Consider the following 24511-nt stretch of genomic DNA (forward strand, 5'->3'; position numbering starts at 1 on the left):
TAACTGAACGTGTGTGCCTGAACTGGAGGGTAGATGCAGCAGCCCCCACAAACTTCAGGCACTACACCACAAGGATAAGAAACACATCCCTGTGAGGGAAACAGCTCTGCCTTTCACCCCACCCAGGCTGGTCTAAGCCCATTCCTCCAAATTCATTTTGGAAGCTGCCTTACCCAGATTGTTCTGAAGTAGTATCACTTGGGTCTGGGTCCTTTGCCAAATTATGAACATACAAGCCAAGGGAGACTATCTGCCCTGAGGTTCCCTCCCCTCACCCTGTATCCCCTCAGAGCTGATAGGTTGGGCAAGAGCAAGAGGGCCCCTCTACCTCCCTTGAGTCTGAGTGATTACGGGACAGGAAAGAAGCCGCTTCTCCAAGTTTTTCTGGTATCACCAAGTATGTCGTTCAACTGAACTGCTTTTTAGTATTTTTTGAGGGAGGAGAGGGGGGACAAGACAAACATAGACCAGGCTGGCCTCAAACTTTCAGAGATCCTCCTCCCTCTGCTTTCTGCGTGATGGGACTACAGGCAAGCACCCCCACACCCAGCTTCTATTATTACTGTCCTATGAAAACTTACCGCTGAGGCTAGGCTCACAGGCACACGCCAGGAATCCAGCCGTTGGGGGACAAAGGCAGGAGGAGGGTTACAAATATGAAGTCAGCAAGCCACACTGTGGTGACCACGATTTTAATCCCAGCACTCAGGAGGCAGAGACAGGTGGCTCTCTGTGAGTTTTAGGCCAGTCTGACCTACAGAGTAAGTTTCCAGGAAAGCCAAGGTTACAGAGAAACCCTGTCTCAAAAACCAAAATAAAAAAGGAAAAGAAAATGCAGTTCAGAAAGTGATCTATTTATTAATAAATAAACAAGCACTTGAGAAAGATGTTCCTAACTTACGAGCTGAGGAGCCTGGAGGAAGGAAAGTAAGCAATGCTTAAAGACACAGGGTTGGTGAAGGATGTGTGGCTCGGTGGTTTGGAAGCCAGAGACATGGGCAAAAAGCACTGACTCTTGAGGGTGATGACTCAGCAACAAGAGAAAGGCTGGAAGGAAAACTAGCAAGAAATGGAGAAGAAACTGAGTATACATTTAGAACTTCACAGTATGTGGGACTCAAAGTCAGTACTGAAGCAAGGAGCAAGAGGGACGGGCACCCCTGCTCACCGCCCTGTTCTGTGTGGAGTTGGCAGTGACAGCAGCGGAGGGAGAGAGAAGTGGAAGGAAGGGAGTGTAAGCTTCACGGGAAAGGTGCTTCCCTCAGGACATCTGTGGGGTTTCTGGAAGAGCTCAGCACTGGGGATGGGAAGCTGTGCAGTGCCGCTGCACTGAGAAACAGACCATGTTTACACCGCCCAGAAGTTTGCCCTGTGCTTACTCACTTCCCAAATCCAGGTCTAGATGGGTGATAAGAAGCCAGTCTAAGCACGGGGTGGCCATTACCAGACTACAGTCACCTAATCTTCAGGGTTGGAAAGAGTAACTTAGAAGAAATAAGGGGCTCTCCATGTTCAGGGCCCTTCAATTGCTTTAGTCTCTAAAGCAATGCTTCTCACCCCTCCTAAAGCCACAGTCCTTTAATACAGTCCCTCAAGTTGTGGTGTCCCCCAACCATAAAAATTATTTTTGTTGCTAATTCATAACTGTAATGAATCATGATATAAACATTTAAGCAGGGTATCAGATACTCGGCCCCTGTGAAAGGATCACTCGACCCCCACAGGCGGAGAGACGCTGCCCTGCACTCTGTCAACACAGCCCACTCAGGAGCGTGCACTTCACAAGGCTATCCGTCCCAGCTCACGCTCTGCTGCCTGACTCACTGCATTTCCTTCTGGGTGTGACGGGAAGAAGGACTCACAATCAGTGTTCCCAATAAACCTAAGTTCCTCCGTGACTTATTCTCCACCCACTGAAGCACGTCCTCCCACCTCTGCAGAGAGAGAACAGCGTGGAAGGGGATGGAAACAGATGTCCCCGCTGCCGCGTGGCTGCTGCACAGCATGAAGGGCTGCTCCAGAGCTGCATGAGACAAGTTTAATTTCCAACCAGGGTCACAGCCATTGCATTAGCCCACATTTTTGAGCAAGGATAGAGAAGGTGAGTTGTTAACCATACACAGTCTACATTCCAGAGAAAGGAAAAAGAAAAACCCACTTTCGAAATGTAGATACCACTGTAACACCACAAAAGCTGGAGGTGGAGGGAAGGGGAATCCCCAGGAAGAAAGCTGGAACAACGAAGATCAAAAATTAAACCAACTTGAGAAAAGCAGGAGAGGGAGTTTACAGAAATGGAATGGAACCCCACCCCCAAAGATGTCAGGTGACTGGGAATGTAGAAAGCCTCTACTTCCCTCTGGAGCCAGAGATGTTACAAGATGTTACTGCCCCCTGCTGGACATATCTGGAGCAGCACCAAGGCAACATCCAAGGCTGCTTCAGCCTGCTCAGCCTCAGGTTGGTCCCAGGAGGCTGAGAAAAACAAGATGCTGGGGTAGGGGGTGGAGGAGTGGACCAAGCAATGTACAAAACCTACTTGGAACTAGCATCTAAGCAGGGAAGGCCAGAGGGCGTGGCAGAGAAGGAGGCAAAGTCCTCACCAATCACAAAGTAGAAAATCAAGTAGAAGACAAAAACAAGGAAAAGAAAAACAAACAGGCAGCAGCAACAGTGAATGAACGGTGAAGCAAAGCAGAGTTCACAGAGCGGCAACCAAGGTGGGAAAAAAAATCAGGAAACAGCCAAGAAAGTGTGGAGGGTAGTGTCAAGTGACAGTAATGAACCCACTTTAAAATGAAACAGAACCCCCAGCCCCTCCTCCCCAAGTACACATCAAACACCACACACACAAACACACGCACACGGTCTAGAGTACACACCCACGTGGCATCTGGGGTTTAGTAACAGCACTAAGTGCACTGAAGGACACCCCTGGACATCTCACAGTTCAGCGGGGCTAAGCTGGGGAACCCATCTGCCTGCTGAAGACAAAGCGAGCAGGAGACCTGGCCGGAGGGGTGCTCACAACTGCCCTCCTGGAGAAGGCCCGGGGTCCTGACCTCAGCAGAGAGCTGATGGGCAGCTGGTTTGGAGCTCAGGGCGCAGCCAGCACACACAGGAGCCCACAGAGCAGCCACAGCTTCACTGCAGTGACTCCATCAGGACCCAGGTCAGAGCCTCAGGAATAAGTGCCCTCTTACAGACCTGCAGCAGCAGCATCTGAACAACCAAAGACTGACGCAGGGAGGTCCCTGCCGATCACTGTCCCAGCACCAGCCACACAGGGTCCTGTCTCCACTCCAGCTCCCCGAACCTATTCAGGGAAGTGTGTGAAGGTTGAGGAAAGCCGCCAGGAAGGAGGTGGACAGGGCAGCAAGGAGAGTCTGAGGCCTGCCAAGAGCAGAAACTCATCTTCTAGCTGGTCCTGCACTAGAAAGAGACTGGAGCAGAGGGGCTGATACTAAGGTCTGCTATGTCACCCCTACTCCACAGCCCCTTGTTATCCCACCTGGTCAGTCCTCAGCATGTCAGCTGACTAGGTGAGGAAATCTGACAAAGGACAGATGGAGCCCCAGCCCCAAAGATCAGAAGCCTGAGGAAGGAGCAGGAGCAGGACTGTTCCATGTCTTACCTTCTCCTAGTAACAAGAACAAGGTGGAAAACAGACTACACTCCACCCCTCAACATGCAGGCCCACTAACCCATCTTCCTCTGAGCTCTTATGACGGAGGAGGACCAATAGAACACTCTGGACTGATCAAAATGAGTGGGTTCCTCTCTCCTCCCTACCAACGAGGCAGCGTAGCATGGCATCTCCTTAGGAACAGCCATCTAGAGATAAATGCCATTTCCTGCGCTCACAAGGGTGGAGAAAAAAATATTAAGGAAGACGGTTGTAGAGTCCGCCATCTGTCTAACATCCAGGAACACCACCTGCAGAGAGGAAAGCAATGGGACCCACCCACATCTCCCCTTTATCTCACCAACACAGAAGGGGCAGATGACAGGCTCCACTGGGCACTGTCCTGGCTGCAAGCCCTGAGCTGTACTCCACTCCCTCCCCCCCAACCCCGACATATATATCTCTCTATACATGTATATACAGGCGCACACATGCACGCACACACAGAGAGGCCCGTGCAATTTCCATGTAGAACAGGAGAGGGGGTAGAAGGAAAGGAACACAGGGAGGAGAGTGGCCAGGGAGACAGGGAAGGGGCTCAGAGGCCAAGAGCACAGCAACCAGTGCCAAACAGCAAACATAGAGAACACCCCACTCTTTCTCCTGAAACCCAACAGGAAGACCACCCCATGAAACCATAACAGCCTCATTTGTTTTAAATCCAGTAAATTGGAATGATTCATCATCAGGACAGCAGTTGGGGACCGACCATGTCAGTGGACAGGGAAGGAGGAAGGGAGGCACAGGAGGCAAGGCTCTTGCTGGGCATGTAGACATGATACCCAGGACCTTGGCCACACTTTCAAGAGGAAGGAAGGGGGAGATAGGAGTAGGGAGACAACGGGTACGTGGGTACGTGTCAGGAGTGGGTGGGGTAGTCAGATAGGGCTGCCTGGCTCTCACTTCTTGTTTTTGAGCTGATTGGCCAGCCAGTCCAATCCTTCATAGAGCCCGTCCCCACTGGTAGCACAGGTGGCCTGGATGTACCAATTGCGGTGACGCAGAGAATGCAGCCCCAGTTTGTCTGTGATTTCAGCAGCATTCATAGCATTCGGCAAATCCTGCGGTGCAAGGGAGACAACACAAGACACCTTAGAATCTTGCCAAGTTTTAACCCATTTAACAAAGGCACATACGTGGCCACCTTCTCCTTCATCTGAAGAGCTGAAGGAACTACTCCAGGCCTCACAGTCCCAGAACTCCAGACCCAGTGAAGTAGACAGCTATTCCATGAGGAGGGTGATAAACGTGTGATTCGGAGGCCAAAAGTTAAGTCCACTACAGTGCACGGCAGGGAAGGTAAAAATCCTCAAGGGACTTAATGCTGCTGAATACACCTGGGCTGATGGACAGGGGAAGGGGCAACTACTTGTATTTCCCACATTACCAAAGTGACATCAGCAGTCACGGGCCTTTCTGTACAATGAACCCCAAGGCTCCACAATTCCTATAGTCAGGTTGCTCTCTCCCAAATCAGGAAAAGGGAGACAGCTCACCTGTTTGTTTGCAAACACAAGGAGCACAGCATCCCGGAGCTCATCCTCTGCCAGCATCCTCATCAGCTCCTCTCGGGCCTCGTTTACTCGTTCCCGGTCATTGCTGTCAACCACAAATATCAAGCCTAGAGGAGCGGAGAGCACGGAACACACAGAGGTGATAGATGTCTCCTTCCCCATCCTTTCTCCACTTCCAGGGCAAGGGCTGGCTACCCACAACACTGCACAAACCCAGCAAAGCCAACCCCAGGAAGTTTGTCTGCCATACCTTGGGTGTTCTGGAAGTAGTGTCTCCAGAGAGGCCGAATCTTGTCCTGGCCACCTACGTCCCATACTGTGAAGCTGATATTCTTATATTCCACTGTTTCCACATTAAACCCTTTGGGAGAGAAAATGTCAACAGCCACCGGCCTCCAACCCCTGACTTACAAATAGTGACCACCCAGTGAGCTTCCTTCCATTTCTTTCTTCTCAGCTTTGGACAAGACACCAACAAAAGAAAGCGTAAGGTCCTAGGACCTGGTAACCCTTGACCTAGGTAGCCTAAAAGAAAATCTAAAGGAGCTGGAAGATGGCTCAGTAGTTAAAAGCACCTGTTCTTAAAGAAGGCTAGGGCTCAATTCCTAGTACCCAGAGTAGCTCACAACCATCCCAAACTCCGGTTCCAGGGCATCTGATTCCCTCTTTTATGTGTCATGGACACTAGGCATGCACATATATGGTGCATACATACATACAGGCAAAACCTAAACACACACATAGAAATAAGTATATATACCGGGTGGTGGTGGCGCACACCTTTAATCCCAGCAGTTAGGAGGCAGAGGCAGGCAGATCTCTGTGAGTTCGAGGCCAGCCTGGTCTAGAAGAGCTAGCTAGTTCCAGGACAGGAACCAAAAGCTACGGAGAAACCCTGTCTCGAAAATTTTAAAAAAAAAAAAAGAAATAAGTATATATGTTACACACACACACACACGAAGGAAAATCTAAGAAATCAAAAACAATGATGTCTGATGAGAAGGGTCACTGCTGCCTGGGCAATATAAGTCAACCTTCACGACTCTATTCTGTCCCTTTATCACTAAAATGTATCGGGGGCTGAGAGGCGGAGAAAAGAATGAGACATGAGCTACAGTGCTGTAGCCCCAAGCCTCAGGATGATGACCACAGCCCCATGTTTGTAGCAAATGTTCTCCTCTGAGCAGGCAGGTCTTAACCAAGATCGCCACTGAAGATCTAAACCTAAGCAACTCCAGGCCTCTGGCAGGAACATCAAAGCCCTTCACCTGCTTTCCAAACATCACAGAGAACAAACCAACTCTAATGCCTGAGGGCAACAGTTGAGTGCCAGGCTGCGGAAGTTCCCGCATCAGGGAGGGCCAGGGCAGGTGGGCAAACGGCAGCTCCAGCACCTGCTAGTAAGTTAAACAGACACTCTCTCTCTGAAGCCCATGAGGTGTGTGAACTTGCCTGGGGAGATCCCTGAGCAGGCCTCCAGCCTTCCCTCAGCCCTTACCGATGGTGGGGATGGTGGTGACAATCTCCCCCAGCTTCAGCTTGTACAGGATGGTGGTCTTTCCGGCAGCGTCCAGGCCCACCATCAGGATGCGCATCTCCTTCTTCCCAATCAGGCTCTTCAGAAGGTTCCCAAAGATATTACCCATGGTTACAGGAGCTGCTTTCTGAGGTCAGTGGGACCCAGGGAGGGACAGTGGTGGTCTGGTTTTAGCCTGGTTCTCGGTATGGAGAGCTTGATCCTAGACAAAGGAAATAGAACGCCTTACCATCATTTGCTTCTAAGGACTTGAGATTCACAGACATTGCCAAGTCACAGCTGGAGTTCATTCACTGCTGGTCGAGCACCAGGTAGGGACAACGAATACCAAGGCAACTCACACAGACTGAACTTCTGAGAGCAGAGACAAAGCAGGAGACACGCAGGGCCCTTGCTACACCAGTAACCTACAGCAGGGACTCTAGGGAGGTTGCTTATTTCATCTTTGCAGATCTGAACCTAAAAATAGAGACCGTTCTACCTGGTGATTTCTAAAGTAATTTCAGTTCTGATGTTCTCTGTTACACCCAAAGCACCACAAACCCATCTGTGCCTCTCCCTCCACCGAACTTACCCAGACTGCTGAAGAGGGCGGAAGAGAGTGGAATGAGGAGTGACTCTGTGACTCCAGGAGGCTCAGGCTTGCTAGGTTCCCAAGGTTTACTTACACTCTGCTCTAGTCAAGAGCAGTTCCTTCCCTGCCTGCAACTGTAATTCAATTTCCTTCCACACTAACGTAGACAAGGAAGGAAATCAGCAAGAACGACTGCAATGGAAGAACCTATCTCTTCTACTCTGAGCTGCTGCAATGTGCCCTGTCCACACAACTGCAAACTGAGCTGGGCATGTGGGGAAGCTCTGCACTGCTCTGCAGCCCACCAAGGAGAGCTGTGCCACAAGGTCACCTGCAATGAGGTGATATCTCATTCCTGCATCTTCCCTAACCCCTTAGCCTGTTCTCCACAAAATAGCCAGAGTGATTTTTAGAAGCCAATTAAGGTCATGTGGTTCTTCTGCTCAAAACCTTTGGTTGCTTCAAGCTCCCTTTTAGTAAACCCAGAAGCCCTGCAGCCTTGTGTCCTAAAACGTACAACAATGCCTGGTGCAATTCAACAGTTAACTCCTAAGGTCTCTATCAATCTCACCCCCAGCTCAGCAAACTGAACGTTCACACATGGTATACAGCAGACACCTAACACACGCCTGCTAAGGACAAGGAGAGCCGAAGAACCACAGTTAAAGATGTAAGACACCAACCGCCCATTCCAGCTACTGCTATCGACAGAACTCATGCACCGATGCATTCATCCCCTTTCCAGTCACAGGACTGCCACAGGAACGTGCACCTGAGACACATACTAGCTCACACCTATAATTTCCTCAGTCAGGAAGTGGAATCAGAAGAATCTTAAGTTCCAAGCCAGTTTAACAGCAAGACCACCTCTCAAACCAACCCTCAAACAAACAAATACTTTAAAAAAAAGTTTTATTATTTTTATATTTATTTTATTTTAGGCATGAGTATTTGCTTGCATATATGTCTGCACCATGTGCATCCTTGTGCCCACAGAAGGCATCAGATTTCACTGGAGTTATGAACAGTTGGGATAGGAGCTAGACAGATGGTTAAGAGCACTGGCTGCTCTTCCAGAGGTCCTGAGTTCAATTCCCAAGAACCACACGGTGGCTCACATCCATCTATAATGGGATCCAATGCCCATCTTCTGACCTGCAGGCATACATGCACACAGAGCATTCACAAACATAAAACATGTAAAGAATCTCTAAAAAGAAATGATCAGTTGTGAGCTGCTATGAGAGCCGAGAACTGAACGAACCCAAAGTCTTCTGCAAGAACAAGTATCTTTACCACTGAATCATTTCTCCAGCCACCTTAAAATGTATGCGTTAGGGTCTTAGTTCCCTAAGATGAACTTCTGATCCTCATGTCTCTACCTCCCAAATGCTAGGATTATAGGTGTGCCCTACCACTAATAAACACAACTCTGAAACAATTTGAATTGGGGGTTCAGAGCCACCCATGCCAGAGGTTCTCTGTGTCTCAGAAGGCATGTATCAGCGGCAGCTTATTCAGCAATCACCATAGCCAGCTGCTGGCATTCTCTGGAGTCTGGAAACCAGGGACACATACACCCCAAACTCGGAAGGAAAAGGAATAGGTCAAGACAGAGTGCATCTAAACCCAGTGTGAAGGGTGGAAGGCAAAGAGCCCTTCTCACAAGGTAAAGCATGCAAGCCTGAAAACTTCTGCAGGCTTATTTTGTTGTTTTGTTTTCCCTACTCGTCTGTAGCAAATTCCAGACCAGTGCATAGAAGTCAGATTGCAGCCTGGAGACTAAAGTACTAGACTGTCCAAAAATAAAAAAGAAACAATGACTGCAACAGAGGGCTTCATCTTCAGACATCCCCAGACACCCACTAACGAGCCAGGAGGTTCCCCAGATGAGTCCTGCCTCTGACCCAGGAAGCTCATATCCTAGAGACAAGGCTTGGCTCAACCTCAGCCATGATGACCATAGCCAGCCTTGGCACCCTTCTTGCGCCAACTCATCCAGTCAGGTCTAGGGCTTTTTGTGCATTCCTAGGTGAGAGCAGGAAGGGGCAGGCGATGACAGGGACACTGTCCAACTGCTAAGACCAGGACATGACAACCATGGCAACGGCAGGCAGATGGACTTCTGGAACCATGACAAAAAAAACCTCCATATCTGGGATCAAGGTGATATTTGTTGAAGGTTTGTTATTAGGCTCTGGCTGAAATCTTAAACTTATGCCATACATTTCCCACTGTCCTTCATGACCAGACTAGCACTGATTAAATGACAGCGAGAATCACAGCTGGAAGGGAAAATCAGCAGCCAGTACCTTGCTCAGAACCTGTAATAAATAACCCTTTGTTCTGCTTCTCTGCTCAACTGGCATGCTGGTTACCATTGAGAGCTGACCATGGAGACATGTGCCTCTAGTCTGAGCACTCTAAGGCTGACACAGGATGGCTGGGAAAACAGCAGCTGTGACACCTGCGTCTATGCCACAGTATGCCCTTGGAAGGCCCCCGAAAGCCGTGAGCCTCTCATGCAGTGTGTACTACCGTGTGAAGCTTGCTTTCTTAGTTTGGTACATAACTGTCTCCCTAATTAAAATGCAATCCCCACTGCACGACCTATATCCTTTATTACTTGAGGACTGTCTTCACTCCCTTGTCTAGATCACTACGAATGCTCCATTATACATGCTGACTTGAGCCTCAACTAGAGGTATCCCCGTATCATTTCTTCCGTCCAGTAGGATTGGTATCTATATACTGATAGTTAATCAAATGTGCTGTCAAGCTTGGAATGGTGGTATACACTTGTGGTCCTAACAGACTCGGAGGTAAGTGGCAGGAAATGACTATTCTAGAAAACTGGGGTTCAATTCCCAGCACCCACACTAAGATCTGACACTTTTCACACATACATACATGCAGGCATGCAAAGCAACAACGCACATTTTTAAAAAAGGCTGAGGCAAAAAAGATCAGAAGTTCAAGGTCACCCACAGCTACCTATCAGGTTTGATGCCAGTCTGAGCTGCTGGAGGGAGTTCTAGAGGGTTTCGTCTGCATGCACGGATGTGCACCACGTGCGTGCCTGGTAAGCCAGATCCTCTGGAACTGGAGTTACTGATGGTTTTAAGTCACCATGTGGGCGATGAGAACCAAACCCTGGTCCTCTGCAAGAGCAACTTGTGCTCTTAAAGACCAGCTCTCCAGTCTGTACACACATTTTTATTTCTAGTGCAGGCACACCTCTGAGTCTGAGGCTAGCCTGGTCTACAGGTGAGTTCCAGGGCTACAAAGACAAACCCTATCTTGAGAAAACAAAAAAGGCCGCGCCCTGGTGACGCACGCCTTTAATCCCAGCACTCAGGAGGCAGAGGGAGATGGATCTCTGAGTTCGAGGCCAGCTAGGACTGTTAAACAGGGAAACCCTGTCTCGAAATATCAAAGACTAGAGCAAAACTGGTGAAATTTCCCCTTTCCATTAATATGTAAATGAAGCTGATGAAGATCTAATTAAATATTTGACAGCTACTAAGAACATTTCCAGAGCAATCAGGGTTTATGACTCCCTTTAGTGTAACTGGGAGCTTGGTTTAGCATTCCAAAGGAGACCTGGCTTCTTTGACTTTCTCTACCCCTCTCTGTTTATGCACTGGGAAATAGCATGTGTCACCAGGACAGTGACAGCAGCTTTTAGCAGTGTGCCAAGAACACAAATTCCTGGCCATACAAACAATTACTATCTCTTTGGTTGTAAATTCCCTGCACCAGAATGCATTCCTAGGAAAACTGCAAGTAAGCAGGCCATGGATCTCAGCTGGAAGAGCGTTTTTCCCAGCATGCACGTTTGAAACCTTCAGTTTGATCCCTAGTACTTCATAAAACCATTCGTGGAAGAGCACGCCTGGGAGATGATCAACTCAAGGTCATCCTTAGCTAAGAGATGGGTTGGAGGCCAGCCCAGAGTGTGAGACTCTGTCTCAAGAGGAAGGGGGAAAGAAGTGAAGAGGAGGAAGAGAGAAGGGAGGGATAGGCAAGGAGAGACAAAGCCTGAACTGTCCTCCTATTTACCCAAGTTACTCCCTTTCACACAGATGGTACCCTGTGTGGATAGGGCGAAATGGCCAGGGTTCCATGGAATGTTGAAAACAGAGAACGAGAGACTCAAGATAAATAATGGATAGTAGTGATACCTCTTAACAGAGTATCTCAATATTCTCGTTTAAATTCGGAAAATTTTGTTAATTGGGGGTAAAAATAACAAGAGGCCCCAAACTGTGGTCTGGCACAAAGTGGAGCCCTCCAGGAGTTCAATCAAGAACGAGGACTGACTGAAGGCTCATTTGAGCACATGCTCACCTGAGGACATCTATTCCTACTCCTCTACTCCCAGCAAAGACAGCTGTTGCTAGAGCTGGCTACACGGCCACCTTGGCTTGTGTATTCTGCAGAAAACACGCCTGTCTCGACCGTTAAGGGCATTCTGATGGTCACAGCCCAGCCGGCCACATACACTCCTCCCATTTGAGTCCAATGCTGGACCAAGCATGTATCCTATCAGAGGGGACAGGCTTCAGATGGGTCCAAAGGAAGGCAGAAGAACTTTTCAAACCCTCTGCTGCCAGGCAAGGTAAGACCAACTATGTTCCCAGGTAATTTTCAAAGTGAGGTATCCCTAATAGAAATGCTATCTGAAACACTGATAACCAAAAGACCAATAGTTTAGGGCACAGTAAGCCTGCATTGGTCTCCAGAATAGTTGGTCTGTGAAGCTGTAACAAATTTTTAAGTATATCTTTTTGATTTTGAGACAGGGTCTCTATATATAGAATTGTCTGGCCTTGAACTCGCATAAATCCTCCTGTCTCTGCCTCTCAAGTGCTGGGGTTAAAGTATGTACCACCATGCCTGAAGACATCTATAAATTTTAAGTTTTGCTGTAAGAACACTTAAGTTAGAACACAAGATCCGATTGATATCTTAGTAATGCGTAAGATTTTCAAAGTCAAGAAATCACCCCTTTTGTCTGTTATCAGTGATTCATTAAAAAGTCCATAGAACAGGGATAAGGGGACTAAGGATGGTCAGTTGTGGAGAGCTTGCCTACCCTGCAGAAAGAGTTCATTCAATTCCAGGACTGCAAACCAAGGATGTAATGGCACACAACTATAGTCCTGGCACTCTAAGGATGGAGGCAGAAAACTAGAAGTTTAAGTTCATCCTTGGCTACACAGCAAGTACATGTCAGCCCATGAAAAAGACAAAGCAGTAAGGGGTAATTCCCAGACACAAATCTCAGGTTACACCTGCACAACTCTAAGGAAAGAGAAGCAGTAGCCATCAGGTAGTCAAGTGGGAATGGATATGAGAAAACCAATGTGCAAAGGCATAGAGATCTGAGTCACAGATCACATACTTTACTGAACAAATGGAAGTGACAAGGGATGGTTGTTGAGAGATTAGGCGGGGACAAATCCTGAAGGTCCTTAAAAGCTATAGTATAGGCAGGATAGCACGATCAAATACTTTAGAAAGACCATTCTAATAGCAGATTCACAAGTAAATTAAGAGCGCAAAACTGAAAGCAAAAAAAAAACACGTGACAAGTACAACAATACAAATGAGAAGTCAAAATTCCTTTTTTAAAAGATTTATTTATTATGTATACAATATTCTGCTGCATGTATGCCTGTAGGCTAGAAGAGGGTAGCAGGTCTCATTATGGATGGTTGTGAGCTACCTACCATATGGTTGCTGGGAATTGAACTCAGGACCTCTGGAATAACAGCTAGTGCTCTTAACCTCTGAGCCATCTCTCCAGCCCGAGAAATCAAAATTCTTAACCAGGGTTGGAAGTAGTTAGGGTTCCCAGCACCCATGCAGTAGCTCACAACTGTCCTAGCTCCAGTTCCAGGGGATCTGATGCCCTCTTCTGGCTTTCAGAGGCACGCACACACGTGGTACACTTACAAAGATGCAGGCAAAATATGCATATACATAAAAAATAAGTAAAACTAAGTTCTTGGTAACAAGAGGTGGCAACAGAAGATGAGATGGACTTGAAACATCATTATGACAGAATTCACTGGGCACCAATGTTACACAGCTTTAATCCCAGGGGAGGCAGAGGCAGGAGGATCTCTATGAGTTTAAAGTCAGACCACTCTACATAGCAAGTTCCAAGATAGTCAAGGCCACATAGAGATCCTGTCTCAAAAAAATGTAAACTCACAGGTTCACTGACTGATTAAATGTAAGCAGGAAGAGCAGAAAAGCCAAACATGACTTGGGAACTCAGTGGCAATTCTTCAGGCAGAAAAAAAAAAGAGGAATAGGTCTAGTGAGGATAAAGATGTTTGCTTTAAAATTTAATACAGATTTCTTTAAAAATTTAATTATACATTTTAAAAATTTTTATTTATGTATTTTTTAGGTATGAGTGCTTCAGATCCCAGTACAGATGGTCGTGAGTCACCATATGGTTGCTGGAAATTTAATTCAGGACCTCTCAAAGAGCAGCCAGTGCTCTTGGCAGCTGAGCCACCTCTCCAGCCCGATTACACTTCTATGGGTGTGAGGATGTTCATGGGAATGAGGTGTGGTGGCTATTAGGCTGGAGCTACAAGCTAAGCTACTGCAGTCATCTGACAGAGTGCTGGGGACCTGCCTGTGTCCTCTGCAAGAGTCCTTTGTGCTCTGACCACTAAGTCATCTCTCCGGCCCTTTTGATGTACAAAAGTATGAAGTTCAATAGACAGGAGTGGTCTGGGACCTTGGAAACCACCTACACAAACAGCACCTGAAGCATAAAGGAACCAAGATGGCTGCCTCTTCCAGAGCCACTCTCCCCCTTTCTAGTCAAACCCCACTCTGTGTAAAACTGTGGAGACAAAGAATATGAAATGTATTTCAGCAAAGATGGCTCTTCCTCAGCTCTAAGGAAAGGAGAATGACCTCAGTAAGATGCGGGGGAAGTTCTCGGGAGCATTTAAGAATGCTTTCTTCAATCTTTAAAAAGAACATGAGTGTTCTCTTGCCCAGCCTTCAGCTGATATACAAAGATGAGACGTTAAACCTGGGTGGCAGCTCACACCTGTAATCTCAGCACTCCAGAGGCTGGGGCAGGAGAATTGCCAAGAGTTTAAGGACAGCCTGGACTAGAGACTGTCTCCAAGAGAAAACAAACAAATTCCATGCTAAGGAATGGCTCAGTCACTGAAGCACTTGCTTTGAATGCACGTGAAATGGCCAGCTATGAAGGTACACACTTGCAACCCCAAGGCAAAGACAAGGAAGACTCTTGATTCACCTGCTCAGCCAGCCAAGCCTAACTGGTGAACTCCAGGCCAAGAGACTCTGTTTCAAAAAAGATGCAAGTCATTCTTAAGGGTACCCACAGTTGTCCTTCAGCCTACACACACACACACACACACACACACACACACACACACACACGCGCGCGCGCGCGCCACACTCCCAGCAGGTCAACACACTTAGCCCCCAGGTCACAGTGACTATTCTCTGACCTTGACATGTGTACCCTGACGTCTGCCATCTACCACACACAGATAAACACAATTTGGTGGGGGGAGGACTCAAGACAGGGTTTCTCTGTGTAGCTCTAGCTGTCCTGAAACTTGTACTAAACTCAGAGATCTACCTGCCTCAGCCTCCTGAGTGCACCACCACCACCACCTGAAAAATAAATGTAATTTTTAAAATTTAAAAGGTTAATTGGGAGGCTAGAACACAGCTGAAAGGTTTATGAGCCAGGCTATACAGTGAGACCATGTTTCACATAAAACACAACTCCAAACTCTTAATGGTCAGACTCAACTGTTAAAGAAAACTTGTGGCTTTTGCAGAGGACCAGAGTTCAGTTCCCAGAACTCACATAGTGGCTTAGCTCACATCTGTCTGTAGTTCCAAGGGATGAGATACCTCATTCTGACCTTCAGGGGTACATACAACATGCAGTCCCAACACTTATACACATAAAAATAATCTTAAAGGACACACATTAAGAGCTTTAGTTGTTGAGAGGCTAAGATACATAAGGATCACAGTGTACAGGCCGGCATAGACTACAGGCAGACATTATCTCAACAATGAACAGGCCGGGCGGTGGTGGCGCACGCCTTTAATCCCAGCACTTGGGAGGCAGAGGCAGGCAGATCTCTGTGAGTTCGAGACCAGCCTGGTCTACAGAGCTAGTTCCAGGACAGGCTCCAAAGCCACAGAGAAACCCTGTCTCAAAAAAAAAAAAAAAACAATGTACAGGCCAGTCGAGGTTACAAGAAGACACTATCTTACAACTCACAACAGCCATCCACCCAAATAAGAATAATAAAAACAAACTAGATAGAGCAGAAAAGTGGAAGAATAGGTCCTTTAATGACTAGCCAATGGAAAAGTTGGGGGGAGGGGACTGGGAGGAGAGAAGGGAAGGGAAACTGCAGCTGAAATGTAAATAAACTTAAAAAAAAAAAAAAAAGGAACAGGGGCTGGAGAGATGGCTCAGAGGTTAAGAGCATTGCCTGCTCTTCCAAATGTCCTGGGTTCAATTCCCAGCAACCACATGGCAGTTTACAACTGTCTGGAACTCCAGTTCCAGAGATCTGACATCTTCACACCAATTCATACAAAATAAATTTAAATAAATTATTTAAAAAAAGAAACAAATGGGTTCTAGCTTTATACTTCTTTTAAAACTTATAACTAGCCGGGCGGTGGTGGCGCACGCCTTTAATCCCAGCACTCGGGAGGCAGAGGCAGGCGGATCTCTACAGAGCTAGTTCCAGGACAGGCTCCAAAACCACAGAGAAACCCTGTCTCGAAAAACAAACAAACAAACAAAAAAACAAAAACAAAACCTTATAACTAAAACTTCCCATTTTGTTTCCAAGTATACGAGTCAATGGCTTTAAGTACACTGACACGGTTGTGCAACTGCCACCGTTCTCCACCTCCAGAGCTTCCTCAACTCTCCCAAGTAAAATGGTACTTGTTAAACAAGTGTCCCTGTTCATGGCTGGGTGGTGGTGGTGCACACCTTTAACCCCAGCACTTAGGAAGCAGAAGCAGGTGGATCTCTGTGAGTTCAAGGCCAGCCTATTCTACAAATTGAGTTCCAGGACAGCCAGGGATACACAGAGAAACCCTGTCTAGAAGAAAAACCTACACAAAAACAAAACGAAGCCCTGCTCACAGGCTGGGGATGCAGCACTTGCATGTTGTATGCACGAGGCCCTGGCTTCTAACTCCAGCACTGTAGGAAGAAGCCTCTTCTCTCCACGCTGCCATGCAATGGTGGTCCTTTTGGGGTGTGTGTACACTGTGGGGCATGTGGAGGCCAGAGGACAATTTCTAACAAGTAGTTCTTTCCATATGGGTCCCATGGCTCAGACTCAGGTTGTTAAGCCTGGTGAGTCTGTCAGCTGACACAAGCTATCTTCGTCTCTGAAGAGGGAAACTCAAGGGAGGAAATGCCGCCATCAGACTGCAGACAGGTCTGCAGGCCGCTGTACTGATGACTGGAGTGAGAGGTCCTAGTCCACTGTGGGCAGCGCCACTCTGCAAGGTGGTCTTGCAGGCTGAGCAAGCAGTGGGAGCAAGCTCGTAAGCACCCTCCTCCACAACTTCAGTATCAGCTCCTGCCTTGAGTTTCCGTCATGATAAACCAGCAGCATAAGATGAAATACTTTCTGTATGTAGAACTTTACTACTCTACCTCGTGGAGGTAGTAGCTGCCTTTTATATCTGGCTTATTTTAATCATTTTTATTGCTACTTTCATAAACATGGGATACATGAGACCCTCCCTCTCAAAGAAAAAATTCTAGTTGGGTGTGGTGACACCATTATGAGCTGAAACCAGCCTGGCTTAGTGTGAGAGAGACCCTGTCTCAAAAAATAAAACACAAGGAACTCTTCTCTGAGAAGCCCAAGCCCCATACTGACCTGTGTCTTACTTTCTACTGAGTGCCTCAGCCCTTGCACTTAACCCTACGTTAAAATCTTTATTAGATCTCAACTCTACTTCATTGATAAAAACAAGCACACGCACAGACTTGTAACAGGCAGAACCAGCAGTCCGGAAGGACAAGCAGACACATCAGTAGGATAAATCAAGAAATCAGACATCGGGCACGATGACAAAAGTCCATACCAACAGGGGAGAGCTGGAGTGCAGGTTAATGGGAGATTGCTTGCTTTAGCATACACAAGAGACGGCTCAGACAGTTCCCAGCACCCATGTCAATTAGCTCACACCTACCTGCAACACCTGCTCCAGCCTCTTACAGCTTCCTTGGACATCTTCACACATGTGCTCTATACTCACAAAGACCCACACAGACACATAAGTAAAACTTGTTTTTTTGTTTTTGTTTTACGAGACAGGGTTTCTCTGTAGCTTTGTATCCTGTCTTGGAACTGGCTCTGTAGACCAGGCTGGCTCAACTCAGAGATCCACCTACCTGCCTCTGCACCACCGCCCAGCGATAGTAAACTTTTTAAAAAGGATACATAGTCAGGCGGTGGTGGTATACACATTTAATCCCAGCACTTGGGAGGCAGAGGCAGGCAGGTGGATCTCTGTGAGTTCAAGGCCAGCCTGATCTATAAGAAAGCTAGTTCCAGGACAGGCACTACAGCTAGAGAAACCCTATCTTGAAAAAAACATACATATATAAAAAGGATACATAAAGTCCTAGGTTTGAGACCCAGCATTAATAACCCTGCCCCTGCCGGGGCGGTGGTGGCGCACGCCTTTAATCGGGAGGCAGAGGCAGGCGGATCTCTGTGAGTTCGAGACCAGCCTAGTCTATAAGAGCTAGTTCCAGGACAGGCTCCAAAACCACAGAGAAACCCTGTCTCAAAAAAAAAAAAAAAAAAAAAAAAAAAAACCCTGCCCCCAAAAAAGGTTAAAGTCTAGAGAAAGGTCAAATGAAGACTTTAGGTAAATAAAAGTACCTATTGTAGGGACTATCAATAATGACCCTGGTGTAAGTCAAAACATCGGATCTCAAACTGTGCCCTGTGATAATGGTTGTGCTTCTGTTCAGGCCAGAGTTGGAAAAAAGATAAAACAGAATCCTCCAGTAAAACAAAATCCAACAGAGGCCACAACAAACTAGAAGGGACCCCACCACCATGTCTGATAGAGGCTCATACTCCTGGGGAAGCTTTTCCCAAATTCAACCTGTAAATAAGTGAAGACTCAGTATGGAAGTATGTATGGTCAAGGTCCGAGTGTGATCCTAACACTCAGGAGTCAGAAGCAGGCAGATCCTGCTCCCCAAAGCAATGATCTCGTCAAACAAAATAAGACCAGGTGAAAAGCACCTATATTCCCCAACATTCTGGGGCATTGTCCTGTCCAAACTTTCAGCCTGCCCCATTCTTTTAGGGGTTTTTTTTGGGGGGGGGGGAGTTATTATTTAACAAACTTTAAACAGCTGGTTATGGCGGCACTTGCCTTATTTTATGTGTATACTGTTTGCCTGTACGTCTGTGCACCTTGAGCATGCCTGGTACCTGCAAGAAACCAGGTACCAGGTACAAGGACAGGAGTTGGATTCCTTGGTACAGACAGTTGAGAGTTGTCATGGGGATGCTGGGAACCAAATCTGAATCCTCTAGAAGAGCAGTTAAGTGTTCTCAATGCTAAGCCATTTCATCAGCCCCTTGCTTTATGTCTTACAATCTGTACAGTTTACAACTACCCAAGTCCAGGTACCCTACGACTGCTCCTATCTCCAGCCGTGGAGAGCCAAAACACTACGCTTTCCTCATTACGAAAAAAATCACTGAAAGGTAACAGTAACTTTGCACAGTTAGTGCAACACCTTAATAAAGTCAATCTGACTTCAATACAGGGCAAGCTGGAGTTCACAGTGAACCGGGCAAACAGAAGCCACAATCTGGACAAGGCCAGTTACAGCAGCACCTAAGGGGGTGATGGCTCAGTGGTTGAGAGCATTGGCTGATCTTCCAGAGGACACAGGTCCAATCCCCTGCACCCACATGGAGGCTCACAATCACGTGTTAGCTCTAGTACCAGATCACGACGCCTTCTTCTGCCCATGCACTACAGGCAGGTGGGACAGACACGCACGCTGTCGAACACTGACATACTGAGTCTTTTCTTCCTAAAGAAACAGAAAAATGTGGTTTATTCACACTTGCCTGTTTCACTTTACAGAGTTAAAGCTTTGCAAAGTGCCTCTGATGCATTCCAGGTCAGCTGGAGACACCGATCACAAGGCCAATGGGCGCCCAGGCAGGACTTGCAGTGCCTCCCATCAGCTCAGGTTTCTAGGTGCTGCTCCAGTATCATCTGTGCATGCCGTAGCAGGAAAAAAGGCTAGGAATTCCTGCACTAGGAACCCTGTCAGCAGCGGCTATGCCACAGGCTTCCTGTCCTAGCACAAAGCACTAGGGCTGACCCAGAGCTACTGACTGACATACTTTCTGAAATGGTCCAACTGTGGATGACAAAACATTTGTAGTGTCAGAACAGAAAGTAATCCACTTGTGGCCCCAGTCCTCCTCCTGATGTGACAAACTGAGATGTGGTTTCCATGTTCTCAGATCCCTAGTGCTCCTTGGAAGGGACCAAGAGGCTGCCCAGACACCACGCATGGTATCTACCTGTAATCATAGCACACGGGAGGCAGAATCAGGCCACTGTGGTCTGCCTAACAAATTTAGAGTAGTCTGGATTGCAGACAACCCTCTCTAAAAGGGGGGGGATACAAATTACTCATCAGGCAAAAGCACTTACTACCAAATCTGAAAACCTGAGTTCAATACCCGAGATCCACATGGGGGAAGGAGACAAAAGACAAGTTATCTGACTTACATGCGTTCACACGCGTGCATACACACACAAACTAAATTAAAAAAAAAGGGGGGGGGATTGGAGAGTTGGGTCAGCAGTTAAGAGCACTTATTGTTCTTGCAGAGGACAGTTTGGCTCCCAGCACCCACATGGTGGCTCAGAAGCATCCATAACTCCAGTTCCAAAAGGATGTTGACACCTTCGTTTGACCACAGGTACCAGGCATCATACACACAGTGCACATACAGACATGCAAGCAAAACACTCATATGAATAATATATATATATATATTTTTTTTTTTTTTTTTTTTTAAAAAGTCAAGGAAAAAAGAAAAGGTCCTACTTAACTTTAAAAAGCCGCCTAGGGGCCTGGCAGTGGTAGCGCACGCCTTTAATCCCAGCACTCAAGAGATAGGCAGATCTCTGTGAGGTCAACCTAGTTTACAGAGTGAGCTCTAGGACAGGCTCCAAAAACAAAACAAAACAAAAAAAGGCTGCCTGTGAAGAGAAACCACACATACAAAGGTTCTGGATATGTCCCCACTCACCCCATGACCATACCACCCACTTTTCTCAATAAAACATTTTATGTATTAGACTTCTACTTAGGGTGAAATCTGAATGCTTCATTAAAAAAAAAAAAATTACAGGAACGGAACATACCTCAGTTGGTGGAGTGCTTGCCTGGCGTGAACAAGGTCAAGGGTTTGATCACAATCACTGAATAAACTAGGGGAGGTTACCCATACCCACAATCCCAAGACTACGACAGTGGGGGCAGAAGGACCATCAGTTCAAAGACATCTTCCACTACTTGGTGAAAGCTAACCACAAAATTTTCAACATCAAACAAAAGCTCTCTTGCATCCTAAATTCATTTTAAATGTAAACATTCACAACTGAGAAACCCTACCTCTAAAAACCAAAAAAGGAAAGAAAGAAATATTCAAAGAAGGGGCTGGAGAGATGGCTGAATGGTTAGAGCACAGACTGCTCTTCCAGAGGACCCTGGTGTAATTCTCAGCAAGCTCACAACTGTCTGTAACTCCAGGATCCAACACCGTTACACAGACAGACAAATACACAGGCAAAACACCATTAAAAGATAATAATAAATTAATTTTTAAAAATTCAAAGATTTACTTTTTTTTTAAAGACAGGGTTTTTCTGTGTAACCCTGGCTGTCCTGGCACTCTGTAGAGCAGTCTGTTTCTAGAGGTCTCCTGAGTGCTGGGATTAAAGGTGTGCAGGGCCACCACTGGCCAGGGAAGTTAAATGTGCACACGGAGCCGGAGGTGAGGGTTAGAATGCCCAATGTGGGTGCCCAGAAGGAACTGCTGAACCACCTCCTTAGTCCTAACAAAAAGGAGTACGCTGTCACTTAGTGCACACATGGCATATGTGGGCAGGTGCACGCCATGTCACACACGTGAAGGTTAAAGACAACTTCTGAACACTGGTTCTTTCCACCAGATGGGTCCAGGACTCAAACGCAGGCCTTCAGGCTAGGCTTCAGGTGCCCTCACCTGCTAAGCCAGTGGTTCTCATTTTCCTAACGCTGTGACCCTTGAAAAAAGTTCCTCATGTTGTGAGGACCCTCAACCTTATTTTCGATAATACATCAAAACTGTAATTTTGCTACTGCTATGAATTACAGTGTAAATATCTGTGTTTTCTGATGGTTGTAGGTATCCCTGCAAAAGGGTCGTTCATATCCCAATGGGTTGAGAACCACAGGGATAAGACTCTGCTGTCTGTCTCACTGGTCCCTGAAGCCTTCATTTTGATAGTTTGCTTTCTCTCTCTCTCTCTCTCTCTCTCTCTCTCTCTCTCTCTCTCTCTCTCTCTCTCTCACACACACACACACACACACACACACACACACACACACCAGAAGAGGAGACCAGATCTCATTACAGATGGTTGTGAGCCACCATGTGGTTGCTGGGAACTGAACTCAGAACCCCTAGAACAGCCAGTGCTCTTAACCTCTGAGTCAAATCTCTCCAGCCCTTGTTTTGGTTTTTTGAGACAGGGTTTCTTTGTCCAACAGTCCTGGTTGTCCTGAAATTCACTTTTTAGACCAGGTTGGCCTTGAACTCACTAAGATCCACCAGCCTCTACCTCCCAACTGCTGGGATTAAAGGCATGTGCCATTACTTCCCAATCAGATTTTTTTTGTTTTGTTAAACAGGGCCTCATTTCATTTATCTCAGGCTGGCCTCAAATGTAATGTGTAGCTGAGAATGACCCTGAAGTTGTTAAAAAATATATTTATTGTATGCTTGCAAGTATGTCTGTGTGCCAGCTATGCTGGGTGCCTACAGAAGCCAGAGGTTATCAGATGGCCTAGGACTGGAGTCAAATGGTTTTGAGCTGCCATGTGGATGCTGGACAGCAAACCCAGGTCCTCTGGAAGAAGAGCCTATACTCTTAACCACTAAGCCATCTTTCCAGCCCAATTTTAACTTCTGTTCCTCCTGCTGACCTCTCAAAGGTGTGGAGCACTATACCCAGCCCAGAGCCAGAACATGAGGCTCATGTGTGTCAAGGAAGACTCAGCGAACTGAGCTAAATCTGTAATCCTACCGCTAAAAGATTTATTCATTTTATTTCATGTGTATTCATGTTTTGAATGAACATACAAGAGCCATGTGCCCGCCTGGTGCCAACAGAGGCAGAAGACATCAGTCACCCTTGAACTGAAGTTAAAGAGATACAGGTGCTGGGAACCAAACCTGGATCTTTCTACGAGAGCGAGTGCTCTTAACTTGTAAGCCATCTCTTTGACTCCATCCTTTTCAAAAAAAAAAAAAAAATTACGTTATTTTTTATTTATTTGGCTTTTCAAGAAACCTTTGGAGCCTGTCCTGGCACTAGCTCTTGTAGACCAGGCTGGCCTCGAACTCAGAGATCTACCAGCCTCTGCCTCCTGAGTGCTGGGACTAAAGGCGTGCGCCACCATCGCCCAGCTCACCCTTTTGTTTTTGAATGAAACTGCGCGTGCAGTGCCCAGGAGGCCAGAAGAAACTGTTGGGTCTCCTGGAACTGAGGCTACAGGTGCTGTGAGTTCCTGATGTGGGTGCTGGAAACTGAACTCCAATCCTCCAAGAGCAACAAGCCAGTTCTAAACACTGGGCCAACTCCTCTGGGGCCACCCATTTTCCTTTTTTTGTTTCTCTACGGAACAGCCCTAGCTGGCCTTGAACTCACAGAGATCCTCCTGCCTCTACCTGCCAAGTGCTGGGATTAAAGGCACAGGCCACCACAGCCTGTCTGACAAAGCTTCTCTGTGTAACAGCCCTGGGTGTCCTGAAACTCACTCTGCAGACTAAGCTGGCCTCAAATGCCCAGAGATCCACCTACCTTTGCCTCCCAAGTGCTGGGATTACATCTATGCCTTATTTACCACATCCAGCTATAGAGTGCTGAGAGACTTTTCTTTTTGTTTTTTTTTTTTTTTTTTTTAAAATTCTTTGTACATCATTTTTGTTTGGAGGCCAGAAAGTAGCTGTAAGAATCATTTCTCAGCTCTCAACAGAGGAATCTAAAATGGCTCAAAGACACTTAAGGAAATGTTCAACATCCTTAGTCATCAGAGAAATGCAAATCAAAACAACTCTGAGATTCCATCTTACACCTGTAAGAATGGCCAAAATCAAAAACACTGATGACAACTTATGCTGGAGAGGTAGTGGGGAAAAAGGAACACTTCTGCATTGCTGGTGAGAATGCAAGCTGGTACAACCCCTTTGGATGTCAGTGTGGTGATTTCTCAGAAAATTAGGAAAAAAACTTCCTCAAGACCCAATAATACCACTTTTAGGTATATATCCAAAGGATGCTCAATCATGACACAAGAACAAGTGCTCAAGCCAGGCGATGGTGGTGCACGCCTTTAATCCCAGCACTCGGGAGGCAGAGGCAGGCGGATCTCTATGAGTTTGAGGCCAGCCTAGTCTACAGAGCTAGTTCCAGGACAGGTTCCAAAGCCACAGAGAAACCCTGTCTCGAAAAAAAACAAACAAACAAACAAACAAAAAAAAAAGAACACGTGCTCAACTGTGTTCATAGCAGCCTTTGTTTGTTATAGCCAGAACCTGGAAACAACTTAAATGCCCCTCAATCGAAGAATGGATTAAAAAAAAATGTACATTTACACAATGGAGTACTACACAGCAGAAAAAAAGTAACAACAGCTTGAATTTTGCAGGAAACTGGATGACGCTAGGAAACATTACTTTGAGAGAGGTAACCCAGACACAGAAAGACAATTATCACATGTACTCACTTATAGGTGGTTTTTAAACATAAAGCAAAGAAAGCCAGCCTACAAACCACAATCCCAGAGAACTTAGACAACAATG

The 24511-nt window shown here is 46.7% G+C and overlaps 1 protein-coding gene across 2 annotated transcripts in view; it reads right to left on the reverse strand.

Annotated features, from left to right (window-relative positions):
- Positions 1-833: 833 nt before the first annotated feature.
- Arf3 (ADP ribosylation factor 3) overlaps positions 834-24511 on the reverse strand; it is a 27033-nt gene continuing 3355 nt past the window's right edge. For both annotated transcript variants that reach the window (XM_050130870.1, XM_050130871.1), the window contains 4 exons: positions 6698-6938; positions 5450-5560; positions 5182-5306; positions 834-4746 (listed from right to left, as the gene is read on the reverse strand). In XM_050130870.1, the coding sequence (XP_049986827.1) occupies positions 4585-4746; positions 5182-5306; positions 5450-5560; positions 6698-6845 (546 nt within the window). In that variant the 5' untranslated portion in view covers positions 6846-6938 and the 3' untranslated portion in view covers positions 834-4584. The remainder of the gene's footprint in view (positions 4747-5181; positions 5307-5449; positions 5561-6697; positions 6939-24511) is intronic.

Source organism: Alexandromys fortis, unplaced genomic scaffold, assembly GCF_014885135.2.
Source record: "Alexandromys fortis isolate MF-2015 unplaced genomic scaffold, M_Fortis_MF-2015_v1.1 scaffold_363, whole genome shotgun sequence".
Taxonomy (NCBI): Eukaryota; Metazoa; Chordata; class Mammalia; order Rodentia; family Cricetidae; genus Alexandromys; species Alexandromys fortis.